This window comes from Heterodontus francisci, chromosome 7 (genome assembly GCF_036365525.1).
Source record: "Heterodontus francisci isolate sHetFra1 chromosome 7, sHetFra1.hap1, whole genome shotgun sequence".
NCBI classification, from domain to species: domain Eukaryota; kingdom Metazoa; phylum Chordata; class Chondrichthyes; order Heterodontiformes; family Heterodontidae; genus Heterodontus; species Heterodontus francisci.
Window position 1 is genome coordinate 2928132 of NC_090377.1, and position 22743 is coordinate 2950874.

Sequence of the window (22743 nt, forward strand, 5' to 3'; positions counted from 1 at the left end):
TATCCATTCAACATTGGCACAGAACCTTGAGAGTCAAGAGAAGGGGTTAAGTCGGGGAAAGAGTAATTGCAATGTTGTCGGTTCTGTACACAAGACAAGTCATTAAAATTCCTCCCAGGTTCTGAAGTATTTTCATTAGTGTCTGCTCTAGAGAGAGAGGGGCGAAATCCAGATGTGTGTTGTGTCAGAGCTGATCCGGATAAATGAAGTCAGAGATCAATAGCCTTTCACTTCTTTTCTTTGTCACAGAAATTGAGTGATGGAGGTAGAGTGATGCCGATTGCTCCCTCCTCACTGTCCATTATTGCTGCAATTAATCAGTGCTCGAGATGGACAAACTGGAAAGAGAGATTGCAGCTGAGAATCTGTTATAAAATCAGAGAATTCTGCCCACACTTTGCTCCCACACCCCTTACAAACCCCTGTCCCAGAAATAGTGGGAGAACAAGAGGGAATAAAACTTCTAATCAATCCTTGTTTTTCTGGAATGAAGATGAGGGAGAGGAAAACTCCTCACTCAAACAAGTGGGTTCGAAGTTGTTGCATCACGGTGGAAGATAAGGGTGATGATGGGCCTCCCTCATGAATTATTAAGCAGCCCTGAGTTCTATTAGCACTTGTGTAAACGCTGCATTTTATACGCTGGTGTACAGAGGAGTGCATTCTCTGACAGCTGTATTACTGCTGATAAGCAGGACACAGCACGCTGATCAAACAGGGAGGAGAGACAGCAAGTCGAAACAGTGGTTTGTGAGCTGATTTCTGGCTCCCTCTCTCTCTGTATCTCTCTCTCCTTTTCCTTTTCTTTCTCTCCCTCTGTCTCTCTCTCTCCCTCTCTCTCTCTCTCTCTCTCAGCAAGTTCTGTCACACAGCCAGTCCGCTGCTCAAAGACTCTGGCATCTCTGCTGTACAAGGCATCTGCACACACAACCCAGATGCCGATTGAAATCGTTTGCAAAATTGCATTTTCGGAGGATGACGAGAAGCAGAAGGGAACGGTGGAATGCGACAAGAAGAGCTTGATCGAAGAGACTTGTCAGTCCACCGCCACTGACCTGGTCACCTTTGCTGATACCTGCTCATTGCATGGCATTAACCATGTCTTTGTGCCGGGTGGCTGTGGAGTGAAGCAGAGCCTCTGGGCGCTCGCCTTCCTCTCCTCGCTGCTGTTCTTCCTCTACCAGGTGGTGAACTGCACCATTTACTACCTCCATTACCATCACGTGACAGCACTGGATGAGGAGTCCGGCCACGAGATCCTCTTCCCCGCCATCACCATTTGCAACATGAACAGGTTCCGGCACACGGCGCTAACAGATGCCGATATCTACCACCTGGCAAACATGACCGGACTACCCCCCAAGAGCAAAGATGCCCACAAGGCTGCTACCCAGGGCTATCCTGATCCAGACATGATGGACATCTTCAACAGGACCGGTCACCAAATCGAAGAGATGCTGAAAAACTGTAACTTCAGTGGCTCCTACTGCTCAGCTCACAACTTCTCCGTGGTAGGTCTCTCTTTAATTTAACCCTTCAATCAAACTGTTTCCAAAATCCCCTAGAGACAACTTACTCAAATAAAACTCTTTCTCCTTGGGGGGAAATTCAAGCCACCTTTGTTGAGCAAAAAGTCAGACTAGAAACAGAAGGTTTTAGAAAAATGACTATACAATTCTACAGCTGCCTGGCACCCCAGGAGACAATGAATCAGCTAAAGGTTTAATGATGAAGGAGCTAATTCCACTGAATTTCCCAGAAAGGCAAATTGCATTTGATAAAAGGGACTGTGGGTGGGTGGGGAAAAAATATTCCACTCTTCAAACACAGGCACACTTTAAAATCCTGGACAGCTCATCAAGCATGCTGAATAGAGCTGCTTCTCGGAAGTATAGGATTTGCAGTGTGTCACCTTAAGTATATAGAGTCCAAGTGGAGTGGACTGTACAGTAAGTGTAGTAGTTGAGGAAAGGGTTAAAGAGTTGTTTCCCTCCACTGGCCTGTGATGTGCAGGGTTATGTCCCCAGAGAAGCCTGTATGAGGGGATGGAGATTGACTCTCACTGCCTCTGTGTAAGTAAAGCCTAGAATTATCAAACCAGGCTGACAGCACAATGGGCCAACGATTGCCTCGTGATGTTGGACACTAGAGCTCCTTTCATCGGTCACTACTGCTCTAGATAAATGCACACACTCAGACACTTGGTTGCTGTGCAACTGTTGAACATGATAGTAATTACTCAAAAAAAACACCCATAAAAGTGCAAGAGTGAAAGGAACAGGAAAATATTCCGTATTAAGAACACATGATTCTAGTCATCTGATATATTCACTCTGTCTGACTGTGTTAATCTGACATACGGACTCTGTGTGACTGGGTTAATCTGACATAGTCACTCTATGTGACTGTGTTAAACTGATATATTAACTCTGTCTGACTGTGTTAATCTGATGTATTCAATCTCTGGGACTGTGCAAACATGATATATTCACTCTGCGTGACTGCGTTAATCGGAAATATTCGCTCTGTCTGACGGTGTTAATCTGACATTCACTCTGTGTGACTGTGTTAATCTGATATATTCACTCTGAGTGAATGAGTTAATCTGATATATTCACTCTGAGTGACTGTGTTAATCGGAAATATTCGCTCTGTCTGACGGTGTTAATCTGATATATTCACTCTGTGTGACTGTGTTAATCTGACATTCACTCTGTGTGACTGTGTTAATCTGATATATTCACTCAGTTAGATGGTGTTAATCTGATATATTCATTCTGTGTGACTGTGTTAATCTGAAATATTCACTCTGTGTGACTGTGTTAATCTGATATATTCACTCTGTGTGACTGTGTTAATCTGATATATTCACTCTGTGTGACTGTGTTAATCTGATATATTCACTCTGTGTGACTGTGTTAATCTGATATATTCACTCTGTGTGACTGTGTTAATCTGATATATTCACTCTGAGTGAATGAGTTAATCTGATATATTCACTCTGTGTGATTGAATTAATCTGACATATTCACTCTGTGTGACTGTGTTAATCTGATATATTCACTCTGAGTGAGTGAGTTAATCTGATATATTCACTCTGAGTGACTGTGTTAATCTGACATATTCACTCTGTGTGACTGTGTTAATCTGATATATTCACTCTGTGTGACTGTGTTAATCTGATATATTCACTCTGTGTGACTGTGTTAATCTGATATATTCACTCTGAGTGAATGAGTTAATCTGATATATTCACTCTGAGTGACTGTGTTAATCTGACATATTCACTCTGTGTGACTGTGTTAATCTGATATATTCACTCTGTGTGACTGTGTTAATCTGATATATTCACTCTGTGTGACTGTGTTAATCTGATATATTCACTCTGAGTGAATGAGTTAATCTGATATATTCACTCTGTGTGACTGTGTTAATCTGATATATTCACTCTGTGTGACTGTGTTAATCTGATATATTCACTCTGTGTGACTGTGTTAATCTGATATATTCACTCTGTGTGACTGTGTTAATCTGATATATTCACTCTGTGTGACTGTGTTAATCTGATATATTCACTCTGTGTGACTGTGTTAATCTGATATATTCACTCTGTGTGACTGTGTTAATCTGATATATTCACTCTGTGTGACTGTGTTAATCTGATATATTCACTCTGTGTGACTGTGTTAATCTGATATATTCACTCTGTGTGACTGTGTTAATCTGATATATTCACTCTGAGTGAATGAGTTAATCTGATATATTCACTCTGTGTGACTGTGTTAATCTGATATATTCACTCTGTGTGACTGTGTTAATCTGATATATTCACTCTGTGTGACTGTGTTAATCTGATATATTCACTCTGAGTGAATGAGTTAATCTGATATATTCACTCTGTGTGACTGTGTTAATCTCATATATTCACTCTGTGTGACTGTGTTAATCTGATATATTCACTCTGTGTGACTGTGTTAATCTGATATATTCACTCTGAGTGAATGAGTTAATCTGATATATTCACTCCGTGTGATTGAGTTAATCTGATATATTCACTCTGTGTGACTGTGTTAATCTGATATATTCACTCCGTGTGATTGAGTTAATCTGATATATTCACTCTGTGTGACTGTGTTAATCTGATATATTCACTCTGAGTGAATGAGTTAATCTGATATATTCACTCTGAGTGAATGAGTTAATCTGATATATTCACTCTGTGTGATTGAGTTAATCTGACATATTCACTCTGTGTGACTGTGTTAATCTGATATATTCACTCTGTGTGACTGTGTTAATCTGATATATTCACTCTGTGTGACTGTGTTAATCTGATATATTCACTCTGAGTGAATGAGTTAATCTGATATATTCACTCTGTGTGACTGTGTTAATCTGATATATTCACTCTGTGTGACTGTGTTAATCTGATATATTCACTCTGTGTGACTGTATTAATCTGATATATTCACTCTGTGTGACTGTGTTAATCTGATATATTCACTCTGTGTGACTGTGTTAATCTGATATATTCACTCTGTGTGACTGTGTTAATCTGATATATTCACTCTGTGTGACTGTGTTAATCTGATATATTCACTCTGTGTGACTGTGTTAATCTGATATATTCACTCTGAGTGAATGAGTTAATCTGATATATTCACTCTGAGTGAATGAGTTAATCTGATATATTCACTCTGTGTGACTGTGTTAATCTCATATATTCACTCTGTGTGACTGTGTTAATCTGATATATTCACTCTGTGTGACTGTGTTAATCTGATATATTCACTCTGTGTGACTGTGTTAATCTGATATATTCACTCTGAGTGAATGAGTTAATCTGATATATTCACTCTGTGTGATTGAGTTAATCTGACATATTCACTCTGTGTGACTGTGTTAATCTGATATATTCACTCTGAGTGAGTGAGTTAATCTGATATATTCACTCTGAGTGACTGTGTTAATCTGACATATTCACTCTGTGTGACTGTGTTAATCTGATATATTCACTCTGTGTGACTGTGTTAATCTGATATATTCACTCTGTGTGACTGTGTTAATCTGATATATTCACTCTGAGTGAATGAGTTAATCTGATATATTCACTCTGAGTGACTGTGTTAATCTGACATATTCACTCTGTGTGACTGTGTTAATCTGATATATTCACTCTGTGTGACTGTGTTAATCTGATATATTCACTCTGTGTGACTGTGTTAATCTGATATATTCACTCTGAGTGAATGAGTTAATCTGATATATTCACTCTGTGTGACTGTGTTAATCTGATATATTCACTCTGTGTGACTGTGTTAATCTGATATATTCACTCTGTGTGACTGTGTTAATCTCATATATTCACTCTGTGTGACTGTGTTAATCTGATATATTCACTCTGTGTGACTGTGTTAATCTGATATATTCACTCTGTGTGACTGTGTTAATCTGATATATTCACTCTGTGTGACTGTGTTAATCTGATATATTCACTCTGTGTGACTGTGTTAATCTGATATATTCACTCTGTGTGACTGTGTTAATCTGATATATTCACTCTGTGTGACTGTGTTAATCTGATATATTCACTCTGAGTGAATGAGTTAATCTGATATATTCACTCTGTGTGACTGTGTTAATCTGATATTATCACTCTGTGTGACTGTGTTAATCTGATATATTCACTCTGTGTGACTGTGTTAATCTGATATATTCACTCTGAGTGAATGAGTTAATCTGATATATTCACTCTGTGTGACTGTGTTAATCTCATATATTCACTCTGTGTGACTGTGTTAATCTGATATATTCACTCTGTGTGACTGTGTTAATCTGATATATTCACTCTGAGTGAATGAGTTAATCTGATATATTCACTCCGTGTGATTGAGTTAATCTAATATATTCACTCTGTGTGACTGTGTTAATCTGATATATTCACTCCGTGTGATTGAGTTAATCTGATATATTCACTCTGTGTGACTGTGTTAATCTGATATATTCACTCTGAGTGAATGAGTTAATCTGATATATTCACTCTGTGTGACTGTGTTAATCTCATATATTCACTCTGTGTGACTGTGTTAATCTGATATATTCACTCTGTGTGACTGTGTTAATCTGATATATTCACTCTGAGTGAATGAGTTAATCTGATATATTCACTCCGTGTGATTGAGTTAATCTGATATATTCACTCTGTGTGACTGTGTTAATCTGATATATTCACTCTGAGTGACTGTGCTAATCTGATATATTCACTCTGTGTGACTGTGTTAATCTGATATATTCACTCTGTGTGACTGTGTTAATCTGATATATTCACTCTGTGTGACTGTGTTAATCTGACATATTCACTCTGTGTGACTGTGTTAATCTGATATATTCACTCTGTGTGACTGTGTTAATCTGATATATTCACTCTGTGTGACTGTGTTAATCTGATATATTCACTCTGTGTGACTGTGTTAATCTGATATATTCACTCTGTGTGACTGTGTTAATCTGACATATTCACTCTGAGTGACTGTGTTAATCTGATATATTCACTCTGTGTGACTGTGTTAATCTGATATATTCACTCTGAGTGAATGAGTTAATCTGATACATTCACTCTGTGTGACTGTGTTAATCTGATATATTCACTCTGTGTGACTGTGTTAATCTGATATATTCACTCTGTGTGACTGTGTTAATCTGATATATTCACTCTGTGTGACTGTGTTAATCTGATATATTCACTCCGTATGACTGTGTTAATCTGATATATTCACATGTATGACTGTGTTAATCTGATATATTCACATGTATGACTGTGTTAATCTGATATATTCACATGTATGACTGTGTTAATCTGATATATTCACACTGTGTGAATGTGTTAATCTGATATATTCACTCTGTATGACAGTGTTAATCAGACATTCACTCTGTGTGACTGTGTGGTACTGACATATTCACTCAGTTAGACTGTGTTAATCTGATATATTCACTCTGTGTGACTGTGTTAATCTGATATATTCACTCTGAGTGACTGTGTTAATCTGATATATTCACTCTGAGTGACTGTGTTAATCTGATATATTCACTCTGTGTGACTGTGTTAATCTGATATATTCACTCCGTGTGATTGAGTTAATCTGACATATTCACTCTGTGTGACTGTGTTAATCTGATATATTCACTCTGAGTGACTGTGTTAATCTGATATATTCACTCTGTGTGACTGTGTTAATCTGATATATTCACTCTGTGTGACTGTGTTAATCTGATATATTCACTCTGTGTGACTGTGTTAATCTGACATATTCACTCTGTGTGACTGTGTTAATCTGATATATTCACTCTGAGTGACTGTGTTAATCTGATATATTCACTCTGTGTGACTGTGTTAATCTGATATATTCACTCTGAGTGAATGAGTTAATCTGATACATTCACTCTGTGTGACTGTGTTAATCTGATATATTCACTCTGCGTGACTGTGTTAATCTGATATATTCACTCTGTGTGACTGTGTTAATCTGATATATTCACTCTGTGTGACTGTGTTAATCTGATATATTCACTCTGTGTGACTGTGTTAATCTGATATATTCACTCTGTGTGACTGTGTTAATCTGATATATTCACTCCGTATGACTGTGTTAATCTGATATATTCACATGTATGACTGTGTTAATCTGATATATTCACATGTATGACTGTGTTAATCTGATATATTCACATGTATGACTGTGTTAATCTGATATATTCACACTGTGTGAATGTGTTAATCTGATATATTCACTCTGTATGACAGTGTTAATCAGACATTCACTCTGTGTGACTGTGTGGTACTGACATATTCACTCAGTTAGACTGTGTTAATCTGATATATTCACTCTGTGTGACTGTGTTAATCTGATATATTCACTCTGAGTGACTGTGTTAATCTGATATATTCACTCTGAGTGACTGTGTTAATCTGATATATTCACTCTGTGTGACTGTGTTAATCTGATATATTCACTCTGTGTGACTGTGTTAATCTGATATATTCACTCTGAGTGAATGAGTTAATCTGATACATTCACTCTGTGTGACTGTGTTAATCTGATATATTCACTCTGTGTGACTGTGTTAATCTGATATATTCACTCTGAGTGAATGAGTTAATCTGATACATTCACTCTGTGTGACTGTGTTAATCTGATATATTCACTCTGAGTGACTGTGTTAATCTGATATATTCACTCTGAGTGAATGAGTTAATCTGATATATTCACTCTGAGTGAATGAGTTAATCTGATATATTCACTCTGTGTGACTGTGTTAATCTGATATATTCACTCTGTGTGACTGTGTTAATCTGATATATTCACTCTGAGTGAATGAGTTAATCTGATATATTCACTCTGTGTGACTGTGTTAATCTGATATATTCACTCTGAGTGACTGTGTTAATCTGATATATTCACTCCGTATGACTGTGTTAATCTGATATATTCACATGTATGACTGTGTTAATCTGATATATTCACTCTGTGTGACTGTGTTAATCTGATATATTCACTCTGTGTGACTGTGTTAATCTGATATATTCACTCTGAGTGAATGAGTTAATCTGATATATTCACTCTGTGTGACTGTGTTAATCTGATATATTCACTCTGTGTGACTGTGTTAATCTGATATATTCACTCTGTGTGACTGTGTTAATCTGATATATTCACTCTGAGTGAATGAGTTAATCTGATATATTCATTCTGTGTGACTGTGTTAATCTCATATATTCACTCTGTGTGACTGTGTTAATCTGATATATTCACTCTGTGTGACTGTGTTAATCTGATATATTCACTCTGAGTGAATGAGTTAATCTGATATATTCACTCCGTGTGATTGAGTTAATCTGATATATTCACTCTGTGTGACTGTGTTAATCTGATATATTCACTCCGTGTGATTGAGTTAATCTGATATATTCACTCTGTGTGACTGTGTTAATCTGATATATTCACTCTGAGTGAATGAGTTAATCTGATATATTCACTCTGTGTGACTGTGTTAATCTCATATATTCACTCTGTGTGACTGTGTTAATCTGATATATTCACTCTGTGTGACTGTGTTAATCTGATATATTCACTCTGAGTGAATGAGTTAATCTGATATATTCACTCCGTGTGATTGAGTTAATCTGATATATTCACTCTGTGTGACTGTGTTAATCTGATATATTCACTCTGAGTGACTGTGCTAATCTGATATATTAACTCTGTGTGACTGTGTTAATCTGATATATTCACTCTGTGTGACTGTGTTAATCTGATATATTCACTCTGTGTGACTGTGTTAATCTGACATATTCACTCTGTGTGACTGTGTTAATCTGATATATTCACTCTGTGTGACTGTGTTAATCTGATATATTCACTCTGTGTGACTGTGTTAATCTGATATATTCACTCTGTGTGACTGTGTTAATCTGATATATTCACTCTGTGTGACTGTGTTAATCTGACATATTCACTCTGTGTGACTGTGATAATCTGATATATTCACTCTGTGTGACTGTGTTAATCTGACATATTCACTCTGTGTGACTGTGTTAATCTGACATATTCACTCTGAGTGACTGTGTTAATCTGATATATTCACTCTGAGTGAATGAGTTAATCTGATACATTCACTCTGTGTGACTGTGTTAATCTGATATATTCACTCTGTGTGACTGTGTTAATCTGATATATTCACTCTGTGTGACTGTGTTAATCTGATATATTCACTCTGTGTGACTGTGTTAATCTGATATATTCACTCCGTATGACTGTGTTAATCTGATATATTCACATGTATGACTGTGTTAATCTGATATATTCACATGTATGACTGTGTTAATCTGATATATTCACACTGTGTGAATGTGTTAATCTGATATATTCACTCTGTATGACGGTGTTAATCAGACATTCACTCTGTGTGACTGTGTGGTACTGACATATTCACTCAGTTAGACTGTGTTAATCTGATATATTCACTCTGTGTGACTGTGTTAATCTGATATATTCACTCTGAGTGACTGTGTTAATCTGATATATTCACTCTGAGTGACTGTGTTAATCTGATATATTCACTCTGTGTGACTGTGTTAATCTGATATATTCACTCCGTGTGATTGAGTTAATCTGACATATTCACTCTGTGTGACTGTGTTAATCTGATATATTCACTCTGAGTGACTGTGTTAATCTGATATATTCACTCTGTGTGACTGTGTTAATCTGATATATTCACTCTGTGTGACTGTGTTAATCTGATATATTCACTCTGTGTGACTGTGTTAATCTGACATATTCACTCTGTGTGACTGTGTTAATCTGATATATTCACTCTGAGTGACTGTGTTAATCTGATATATTCACTCTGTGTGACTGTGTTAATCTGATATATTCAATCTGAGTGAATGAGTTAATCTGATACATTCACTCTGTGTGACTGTGTTAATCTGATATATTCACTCTGTGTGACTGTGTTAATCTGATATATTCACTCTGTGTGACTGTGTTAATCTGATATATTCACTCTGTGTGACTGTGTTAATCTGATATATTCACTCTGTGTGACTGTGTTAATCTGATATATTCACTCCGTATGACTGTGTTAATCTGATATATTCACATGTATGACTGTGTTAATCTGATATATTCACATGTATGACTGTGTTAATCTGATATATTCACACTGTGTGAATGTGTTAATCTGATATATTCACTCTGTATGACAGTGTTAATCAGACATTCACTCTGTGTGACTGTGTGGTACTGACATATTCACTCAGTTAGACTGTGTTAATCTGATATATTCACTCTGTGTGACTGTGTTAATCTGATATATTCACTCTGAGTGACTGTGTTAATCTGATATATTCACTCTGAGTGACTGTGTTAATCTGATACATTCACTCTGTGTGACTGTGTTAATCTGATATATTCACTCTGTGTGACTGTGTTAATCTGATATATTCACTCTGAGTGAATGAGTTAATCTGATACATTCACTCTGTGTGACTGTGTTAATCTGATATATTCACTCTGTGTGACTGTGTTAATCTGATATATTCACTCTGAGTGAATGAGTTAATCTGATACATTCACTCTGTGTGACTGTGTTAATCTGATATATTCACTCTGAGTGAATGAGTTAATCTGATATATTCACTCTGAGTGAATGAGTTAATCTGATATATTCACTCTGTGTGACTGTGTTAATCTGATATATTCACTCTGTGTGACTGTGTTAATCTGATATATTCACTCCGTATGACTGTGTTAATCTGATATATTCACATGTATGACTGTGTTAATCTGATATATTCACATGTATGACTGTGTTAATCTGATATATTCACACTGTGTGAATGTGTTAATCTGATATATTCACTCTGTATGACAGTGTTAATCAGACATTCACTCTGTGTGACTGTGTGGTACTGACATATTCACTCAGTTAGACTGTGTTAATCTGATATATTCACTCTGATTGGTTGTGTTAATCTGACGTATTCAATTTGTCCGACTGTGTTAATCTGACATTTTCAGTCTGTCCGACTGTGTTAATCTGACATTTTCAGTCTGTCCGACTGTGTTAATCTGACATATTGACTCTGTGGGACAGTGTTAATCTGATATATTCACTCAATTAGATGGTGTTAATCTGATATATTCATTCTGTGTGACTGTGTGAATCTTACATATTCACACTGTGTGACTGTGTTGATCTGATATATTCACTCTCTGTGACTGTGTTAATCCGACATATTCAATCTGTCAGACTGTGTTAATCAGACATATTCACACTGTGTGACAGTGTTAACCTGATATATGCACATGTGTGACTGTGTTAATCTGATATATTCACTCTGAGTGACTGTGTTAATCTGATATATTCACTCTGTGTGACTGTGTTAATCTGATATATTCACTCTGTGTGACTGTGTTAATCTGTCTCTGTTAATCTGATATACTCTCTCCGTGACTGTGTTAATCTGATATATTCACACTGTGTGATTTGTTAATCTGATATATTCAATCTCTATGAATGTGCTTAACTGATATATTTACTTTGTCTGTCTGTGTCAATCTGATATTTTCACTCTGTGTCACTGTGTTAATCTGATAGTTATAGAGTCATGGAGTCGTACAGCATAGAAACAGGCCCTTCGGCCCATCGTATCCATGCCGACCATAATGCCTACCTATACTAATCCCACCTGCCTGCATTAATTCTATATCCCTCTATGCCTTGCTCATTCAAGTACCTGTCCAGATGCCTCTTAAATGTCGCTACTGTTCTTGCCTCCACCACCTCCTCTGGCAGCTCATTCCAGATACCCACTATTCTTTGTGTGAAAAATTTACCCCTTTGATCCCCTTTAAAGCTCCTTCCTCTCACCTTAAATCTATGCCCTCTAGTTTTAGTCACCCCTACCATGGGAAACAGACTCTGGCTATCTACCCTATCAATGCCTCTCATCATTTTATATACCTCTATCATGTCCCCTCTCAGCCTCCTTCGCTCCAGGGAAAACAGACCCAGCCTATCCAATCTCTCTTTAGTGTGGAGGAACAGAGGGATCTTGGGGTCCATGTCCATAGATCGCTCAAAGTTGCCACCCAAGTTGATAGGGTTGTTAAGAAAGCGTATGGTGTGTTGGCTTTCATTAACAGGGGGATTGAGTTTAAGAGCTGCGAGGTTATGCTGCAGCTCTATAAAGCCCTGGTTCGACCACACTTGGAATATTGTGTTCAGTTCTGGTCGCCTCATTATAGGAAGGATGTGGAAGCTTTAGAGAGGGTGCAGAGGAGATTTACCAGGATGCTGCCTGGACTGGAGGGCATGTCCTACGAAGAAAGATTGAGGGAGCTAGGGCTTTTCTCATTGGAGCGAAGAAGGATGAGATGTTACTTGATAGAGGGGTACAAGATGATGAGAGGCATAGATAGAGTGGATAGCCAGAGACTTTTTCCCAGGGTGGAAAGGGCTATCACCAGGGGGCATAATTTTAAGGTGATTGGAGGAAGGTTTCGGGGAGATGTCAGAGGTAGGTTCTTTACACAGAGAGTGGTGGGTGCGTGGAATGCACTGCCAGCGGTGGTAGTAGAAGCAGATACATTAGGGGCATTTAAGCGACTCTTGGATAGGTACATGGATGATAGTAGAATGAAGGGTAGGTAGTTAGTTTGATCTTAGAGTAGGTTAAAGGTTCGGCACAACATCGTGGGCCGAAGGGCCTGTACTGTGCTGTACTATGCTATGTTCTTTGTTCTATGCTCTATAACTCAAGCCCTCCAAACCAGGCAACATCCTTGTGAATCTTTTCTGCACCCTCTCTAGCTTAATCACATCTTTCCTGTAGTGCGGCGACCAGAACTGCACACAGTACTCCAAATGCGGCCTAACCAACGTTATGTACAACTGTAACATGACGTCCCAACTCTTGTACTCAATGCCTCGGCCAATGAAGGCAAGCATGCCATACGCCTTCTTCACCACCCTGTCTACCTGTGTTGCCACTTTCAGGGAACTATGTACTTGCACCCCAAGGTCTCTCTGCTCAACAACACTCCCAAGGGCTCTGCCATTCACTGTATATGTCCTGCCCTGGTTTAACTTCTCAAAATGTATCACTTCGCATTTGCCTGCATTAAATTCCGTTTGCCACTCTCTTTCCCAGTTTCCCAGTTGATCTATATCCTGTTGTAACCTTAGACAACCTTCTTCTCTGTCCACTATACCACCAATTTTGGTGTCATCTGTAAACTTACTAATCATGCCCCTTACATTTACCTCCAAGTCATTAATATATATGACAAACAACAGAGGGCCCAGCACCGATCCCTGCGGCACACCACTGGTCACCGGCCTCCAATCTGAAAAACAACCCTCCACTACCACCCTCTGCCTCCTATCACCAAGCCAATTTTGTATCCAATTTGCTAGATCACCCTGGATCCCATGTGTTCGAACCTTCTAGACCAGCCTATCATGCGGGACCTTGTCAAAGGCCTTGCTAAAGTCCATGTAGACAACGTCCATCGCCCTTCCCTTATCAATCCTCTTGGCCACCTCCTCGAAAAACTCAATAAAATTCATGAGACATGATTTCCCAGGCACAAAGCCATGCTGACTATCCCTAATCAGACCTTGCCTTTCCAGATGCATATAAATCCTGTCTCTCAGAATCCCTTCCAATAACTTTCCCACCACTGATGTAAGGCTCACCGGCCTGTAGTTCCCTGGCTTATCCCTGCTACCCTTCTTAAATAAAGGCACAACATTAGCTATCTTCCAGTCTTCCGGTACCTCATCCGTGGCTAACAATGATACAAAAATCTCTGCCAGGGTCCCATCAATCTCCTCCCTTGCTTCTCACAGCATCCTAGGATACACCTGGTCAGGCCCTGGGGATTTATCCACCTTAATGTGCTTCAAAAGCTCCAACACCTCCTCCTTTGTAATGTTGATATGCTCCAGGATATCGGTGTTCCCTCCCTTGAACTCATTCGCTTCCGTGACCTTCTCCATGGGAAATACGGATGAGAAATATTCATTTAAGACCTCGCCAATTTCCCATGGCTCCACACATAGATTACCACACTGATCCTTAAGGGGACCTATTCTCTCCCTAGCTACCCTTTTACTCTTAATATACTTGCAGAATCTTTTAGGATTCTCCTTTATCTTATCTGCCAGGGAAATCTCATGGCCCCTTTTCGCCCACCTAATTTCTTTCTTAAGTGTAGTCCTACTCCTATACTCCTCGAGGGACTCGCTCGATTCCAGCTGCCTATAACTGACATATGCCTCCTTCTTTGTCCTGACCAGACCCTCAATATCCCTCATCAACCAAGGTTCCCTAAACTTGCCTGCCTTGCCCTTCCATCTAACAGGAACATGCTGGCCCTGAACTCTTCCTATCTCACTTTTAAAAGCCTCCCACTTGCCAGACGTCCCTTTACCTGTAAACAGCCTCTCCCATTCATCTTTTGAGAGTTCCTGTCTGATGCCATCGAAATTAGCCTTCCCCCAATTTAAGACTTCAACCTGAGGACCAGTCCTATCCTTTTCCATAACTATCTTGAAGCTAATAGTTATGGTCACTGGTCCCAAAGTGCTCCCCCACTGACACATCAACCACCTGCCCATCCTCTATTCCTAAGAGGAGGTCGAGTGTAGCCCCTTCTCTAGTAGGGCCAAACACATACTGCTTCAGAAAACTATCCTGGACACACTTAACAAATTCTTCCCCATCTGATCCCTTAGCACTAAGGCAGTCCCAGTCAATATTAGGGAAGTTAAAATCACCTACTATTACAACCCTATAATTCCGACACCTATCTGTGATTTCCCTACATATATGCTCCTCCACTTCCCTCTGACTATTGGAGAGCCTATAGTATAATCCCATCAAAGTGATCACCCCTTTCTTATTTCTAAGTTCTACCCATATGGCCTCGCTGGACATTTCCCCCGGGATATCCTCTCTAAGTACTGCCGTGATCCCCTCCCTAATCAATAGTGCAACTCCCCCTCCTCTCTTACCTCCACCTCTGTCACGCCGGAAAGATCGCTACCCCGGAACATTGAGCTGCCAGTCCTGCCCATCCCTCAACCACATTTCCTTAATAGCTATAATATCACAATCCCATGTACCGATCCATGCTCTGAGTTCATCTGCCTTACCTGTAAGGCTTCTTGCATTAAAATAAATACAGTTTAGCCTACCAGACCTTCCACGCTCCCTGTCCGGCCTGCCTACTGGACTTGCTTGCTTTAACCTCTGCATTTGCCTCAACTATCTCATCTGAGAGACTACTACTTTGGGTCCCACCCCCCTGCAAGACTAGTTTAAACCCTCTCGAGTAGTACTAACAAACCTCCCCACAAGGATATTGGTCCCCTTCCAGTTTAGATGCAACCGATCCCTCTTGTACAGGTCACCTCTGCACCAGAAGAGATCGCAATGATCCAAGTAGCTGAAGCCCTCCCGCCTACACCAGCTCTTCAGCCACGCATTCAATTGCCGAATCCTCCTATTCCTACCCTCACTAGCACGTGGCACAGGGAGTAATCCTGAGATTACAACCCTGGAGGTCCTGCTTTTTAACCATCTGCCTAACTCCCTATATTCACTTTGCAGGACCTCATCTCTCTTCCTGCCTATGTCGTTAGTAGCAATTTATACTCTGTCTGACTGTGTTAATCTGATATATTCTCTCTGCCTGACTCTTTCAATCTGAAATATTCACACTGTGTGACTGTGTTAATCTGGAATAGTGACTCTGTCTGCCTGTGCTAATCTAACATATTCACTCTGTGTGACTGTGTTAAGATGATAAATTCACTCTCAGTGACTGTGTTAACCTGATCTATTCCCTCTGTGTGACTGTGGTAATCTGATATATTCACACTATGTGACTGTGTTAATCTGAAATATATAATCTGTTTGACAGTGTTAACCTGATATATTCACTCTCCCTGTCTCTGTTAATCTGATATATTCACTCTGTGATTGTGTTAACCTTATATATGCCCTCTGTCTGACTGTCTTAATATGATATATTCACTCTCTGTGACTGTGTTAGCCTGATGTATTCTATATGCCTGACTGTATTAATCTGATATATTAACTCTGTGTGAATGTGTTAATCTGATATATTGACTATGTCTGTCTGTGTTAATCTGACATATTCACTCTGCGTGACTATATTAATATGATATATTCACTCTTTGTGATAGTGTTAACCTGACATAGTCACTCTGCGTGACGGTGTTAATCTGATATATTCACTCTACGTGATTGTGATAATCTGATCTATATTCACTATATGTGACTGTTAATCTGATATATTCACTCTGTGTGACAGTGATAATCTGATATATTCACATATTGTGACTGTGTTAATCTGATATATTCACTCTGTCTGTCTGTGATAATCTGATATATTCACATATTGTGACTGTGTTAACCTAACCTTTGATGACTGGGCAACTCTCAACCTCCATAAATTTGCCCTGGCATGCGCCATGGAGAGGTCACTCCATAGTTGCCTCACAGCGACTGAAACAACACGGAAGGCAGCAGTTACGGGTTATAAGTCCAGATAAATTGGCGTAGAAACTGGGCACCACGGGTTGCCTTTGTCGGTGGGAGAGGTCATTGCACCTCACTGGACAGCTACCGCCCGCCTCAAACCGGGCAGCCCCCGGTCAATAAGGTTCTGTCCTGCCACAGTCCACCTGCTTCAATGGGTGCTTGGCGCTCAGGGTCATTGCCCGAAAGGTGGTCTGAAACACCGCACCAAACAACACGAAAAAAGGAAAGAAGGTACCAGCCCTTCGCTTTGCAAGCTGGAACGTCAGAACTATGTGTCCTGGCCTGTTGGAAGACCTTACACAAATCAACGATTCTCGGAAGACCGCCATCATTAACAACGAGCTCAGTAGACTCAATGTAGACATTGCAGCACTTCAGGAGACACGCTTCCCCGCGAGTGGATCTCTAGCAGAGCAAGACTACACCTTCTTCTGGAAAGGTAGGGATCCTGAAGAACCAAGACAGCATGGAGTGGGCTTCGCCATCAGAAACTCTTTGCTCAGCATGATAGAGCCTCCCCCAAATGGCTCGGAACGCATACTGTCCATCCGACTGCTCACCGCCTCTGGTCCAGTACACCTGCTCCGCATCTATGCTCCAACACTCTGCTCCCCACATAAAGCTAAAGATCAGTTCTACGAGGAACTCCATAACATCATTAGCAGCATCCCCAACACCGAACACCTATTCCTGCTGGGGGACTTTAATGCCAGGGTTGGGGCCGACCATGACTTATAGCCTTCCTGCCTTGGGCGCTATGACATTGGAAGGATGAATGAGAATGGGCAGAGACTGCTTGAGTTGTGTACCTATCATAACCTCTGCATCACCAACTCGTTCTTTCACACTAAACCCTGTCACCAGGTTTCATGGAGGCACCCAAGATCGCGTCGTTGGCACCAGCTAGACCTCATTGTCACAAGGTGAGCCGCCTTAAACAGTGTTCAAATCACACGCAGCTTCCACAGTGCAGACTGCGACACCAACCACTCCCTGGTGTGCAGCAAGGTTAGACTCAGACCAAAGAAGTTCCATCATTCCAAGCAGAAGGGCCACCCGCGCATCAACACGAGCAGAATTTCTCACCCACAGCTGTTACAAAAATTTCTAAATTTACTTGTGTCAGCCCTTCAAAACACTCCCACAGGGGATGCTGAGACCAAGTGGGCCCACATCAGAGATGCCATCAATGAGTCAGCTTTGACCACCTACGGCAAAAGTGCGAGGAGAAATGCAGACTGGTTTCAATCTCATAATGAAGAGCTGGAACCTGTCATAGCCGCAAAGCGCATTGCACTGCTGAACAACAAGAAAGCCCCCAGCGAGTTAACATCCGTAGCACTTAAAGCAGCCAGAAGCACTGCACAAAGAATAGTCAGGCGCTGTGCAGATGACTACTGGCAACACCTATGCAGTTGCATTCAACTGGCCTCCGACACCGGAAACATCAGAGGAATGTATGATGGCATTAAGAGAGCTCTTGGGCCAACCATCAAGAAGATCCCCCCCCTCAAATCTAAATCAGGGGACATGATCACTGACCAACGCAAGCAAATGGACCGCTGGGTTGAGCACTACCTAGAACTGTACTCCAGGGAGAATGTTGCCACTGAGACTGCCCTCAATGCAGCCCAGCCTCTACCAATCATGGATGAGCTGGACGTACAGCCAACCAAATCAGAACTCAGTGATGCCATTGATTCTCCAGCCAGCGGAAAAGCCCCTGGGAAGGACAGCATTACCCCTGAAATAATCAAAAGTGCCAAGCCTGCTATACTCTCAGCACTACATGAACTGCTATGCCTGTGCTGGGACGAGGGAGCAGTACCTCAAGACATGCGCGATGCCAATATCATCACCCTCTATAAAAACAAAGGTGACCACAGTGACTGCAACAAGTACCGTGGAATCTCCCTGCTCAGCATAGTGGGGAAAGTCTTTGCTCGAGTCGCTCTAAACAGGCTCCAGAAGCTGGCCGAGCACGTCTACCCTGAGGCACAGTGTGGCTTTCGTGCAGAGAGATCGACCGTTGACATGCTGTTCTCCCTCCGTCAGATGCAGGAGAAATGCCGCGAACAACAGATGCCCCTCTACATTGCTTTCATTGATCTCACCAAAGCCTTTGACCTCGTCAGCAGACGTGGTCTCTTCAGACTACGAGAAAAGATTGGATGTCCACCAAAGCTACTAAGTATCATCACCTCATTCCATGACAATATGAAAGGCACAATTCAACATGGTGGCACCTCATCAGACCCCTTTCCTATCCTGAGTGGCGTGAAACAGGGCTGTGTTCTCGCACCCACACTTTTTGGGATTTTCTTCTCCCTACTGCTTTCACATGCGTTCAAGTCCTCGGAAGAAGGAATTTTCCTCCACACAAGATCAGGGGGCAGGTTGTTCAACCTTGCCCGTCTAAGAGCAAAGTCCAAAGTACGGAAAGTCCTCATCAGGGAACTCCTCTTTGCTGACGATGCTGCTTTAACATCTCACACTGAAGAGTGCCTGCAGAGTCTCATCGACAGGTTTGCGGCTGCCTGCAATGAATTTGGCCTAACCATCAGCCTCAAGAAAATGAACATCATGGGGCAGGACGTCAGAAATGCTCCATCCATCAATATTGGCGACCACGCTCTGGAAGTGGTTCAAGAGTTCACCTACCTAGGCTCAACTATCACCAGTAACCTGTCTCTAGATGCAGAAATCAACAAGCGCATGGGAAAGGCTTCCACTGCTATGTCCAGACTGGCCAAGAGAGTGTGGGAAAATGGCGCACTGACACAGAACACAAAAGTCCAAGTGTATCAAGCCTGTGTCCTCAGTACCTTGCTCTATGGCAGTGAAGCCCGGACAACGTATGTCAGCCAAGAGCAACGTCTCAATTCATTCCATCTTCGCTGCCTCCGGAGAATACTTGGCATCAGGTGGCAGGACCGTATTTCCAACACAGAAGTCCTCGAGGCAGCCAACATCCCCAGCTTATACACACAACTGAGTCAGCGGCGCTTGAGATGGCTTGGCCATGTGAGCCGCATGGAAGATAGCAGGATCTCCAAAGACACATTGTACAGCGAGCCCGTCACTGGTATCAGACCCACCGGCCGTCCAAGTCTCCGCTTTAAAGACGTCTGTAAACGCGACATGAAATCCTGTGACATTGATCACAAGTCGTGGGAGTCAGTTGCCAGCGTTCGCCAGAGCTGGCGGACAGTCATAAAGACGGGGCTAAAGTGTGGCGAGTCGAAGAGACTTAGCAGTTGGCAGGAAAAAAGACAGAGGCGCAAGGGAAGAGCCAACTGTGTAACAGCCCCGACAATCAAATTTTTCTGCAGCACCTATGGAAGAGCCTGTCACTCTAGAATTGGCCTTTATAGCCACTCCAGGCGCTGCTCCATACACCACTGACCACCTCCAGGCACTTACCCATTGTCTCTCAAGACAAGGAAGCCAAAGATATATGCCCTCTGTCTAACTGCCTTAATAGGATATATTCACTCTGTGTGACTGTGATAATCTGATATATTAACTCACTGTGACTGTGTTAAACTGACATATTCAATCTGTCTGACTGTATTAATCTGACATATTCACTGTGTGACTGTGATAATCTGATAAATTCAATCCGCATGATTTTGTTCATCTGATATATTCACTCTGTGTGATTGTGTTAATCTGATAGATTCACTCAGTGTGACTGTTGTAATCTGCTTTATTCACTCTGTGTGACTGTGTCAATCTAATAAATTCACTCTGTGTGACTGTTGTAATCTGATAAATTCACTCTGTGTGACTATTGTAATCTGATATCTTCACTCTGTGTGACTGTGTTAATCAGATAAATTCACTCTGTGTGACTGTTGTAATCTGATATATCCACTCTGTGTGACTGTGTTAATCAGATAAATTCACTCTGTGTGACTGTTGTAATCTGATATATTCACACTGTGTGAATGTGTTATTCAGATAAATTCACTCTGTGTTAACTTTTGTAATCTGATAAATTCACTCTGTGTGACTGTTGTAATCTGATATATTCACTGTGTGCGACTGTGTTAATCTCATAATTTCACTGTTTGTGACTGTGTTAATCTGATTACTGAATGACTGTATCAATCAGATAAATTCACTCTGTGTGAATGCTGTAATCTGATATATTCACTCTGTGTGACTGTTGTAATCTGATATATCCACTCTGTGTGACTGTGTTAATCAGATAAATTCATTCTGTGTGACTGTTGTAAACTGATATATTCACTCTGTATGACAGTGTTAATCTGATAGATTCACTCTGTGTGACTGTGTTAATCTAATAAATTCACCTTGTGTGACTGTTGTAATCTGATATAATCACACTGTGTGACTGTGTTAATCTGATAAATTCACTCTGTGTGACTATTGTAATCTGATAAATTTACTCTGTGTGACTGTTGTAATCTGATATATTCACTCTGTGTGATTGTGTTAATCAGATAAATTCACTCTGTGTGACTGTTGTAATCTGATATATTCACTCTGTGTGATTGTGTTAATCTGATAAATTCACTGTGTTTGACTGTTGTAATCTGATATATTCACACTGTGTGATTGTGTTAATCTGATAAATTCACTCTGTGTGATTGTGTTAATCTGATAAATTCACTCTGTGTTGACTTTTGTAATCTGATATATTGTCTCTGTGTGACTGTGTTAATCAGATAAATTCACTCTGTGTGACTGTTGCAATCTGATATATTCACTCTGTGTGACTGCGTTAATCTGATAAATTCACTCTGTGTGACTGTTGCAATCTGATATATTCACTCTGTGTGACTGTGTTAATCTGATAAATTCACTCTGTGTGACTGTTGCAATCTGATATATTCACTGTGTGTGACTGTGTTAATCTCATAATTTCACTCTGTGTGACTGTTGTAATCTGATATATTCACTCTGTGTGACTGTGTTAATCTGATAAATTCACTCTGGGTGACTGTGTTCATTTTATAAATTCCCTCTGCGTGACTATAGTAATCTGATAAATTCGCTCTGTGTGACTGTGTTCATTTAATAAATTCCCTCTGCTTGACTGTGTTAATCCGATAAATTCACTCTGTGTGACTATTGTAATCTGATATATTCACTCTATGTGACTGTGTTAATCAGATAATTTCACTCTGTGTGACTGTTGTAATCTGATATATTCACTCTGTGTGACTGTGTTCATTTAATAAATTCCCTCTGCTTGACTGTGTTAATCTGATATATTCACTCTGTGTGACTGTTGTAATCTGCTTTATCCACTCAGTGTGACTGTGTCAATCTAATAAATTCACGCTGTGTGACTGTTGCAATCTGATAAATTCACTCTGTGTGACTGTTGTAATCTGATATATCCACTCTGTGTGACTGTGTTAATCAGATAAATTCACTCTGTGTGACTGTTGTAATCTGATATATTCACTCTGTGTGATTGTGTTAATCTGATAAATTCACTCTGTGTGACTGTTGTAATCTGATATATTCACACTGTGTGATTGTGTTAATCTGATAAATTCACTCTGTGTGACTGTGTTAATATGATAAATTCACTCTGTGTGACTGTTGTAATCTGATATATTCAC

General features: G+C 40.4%; 1 protein-coding gene across 1 annotated transcript in view; it reads left to right on the forward strand.

The window, feature by feature from the left end:
- Positions 1–935: 935 nt before the first annotated feature.
- asic4a (acid-sensing (proton-gated) ion channel family member 4a) overlaps positions 936–22743 on the forward strand; it is a 702368-nt gene continuing 680560 nt past the window's right edge. Inside the window, exon 1 of the mRNA XM_068034447.1 lies at positions 936–1511. Coding sequence (XP_067890548.1) covers positions 936–1511 — 576 coding nt within the window. The remainder of the gene's footprint in view (positions 1512–22743) is intronic.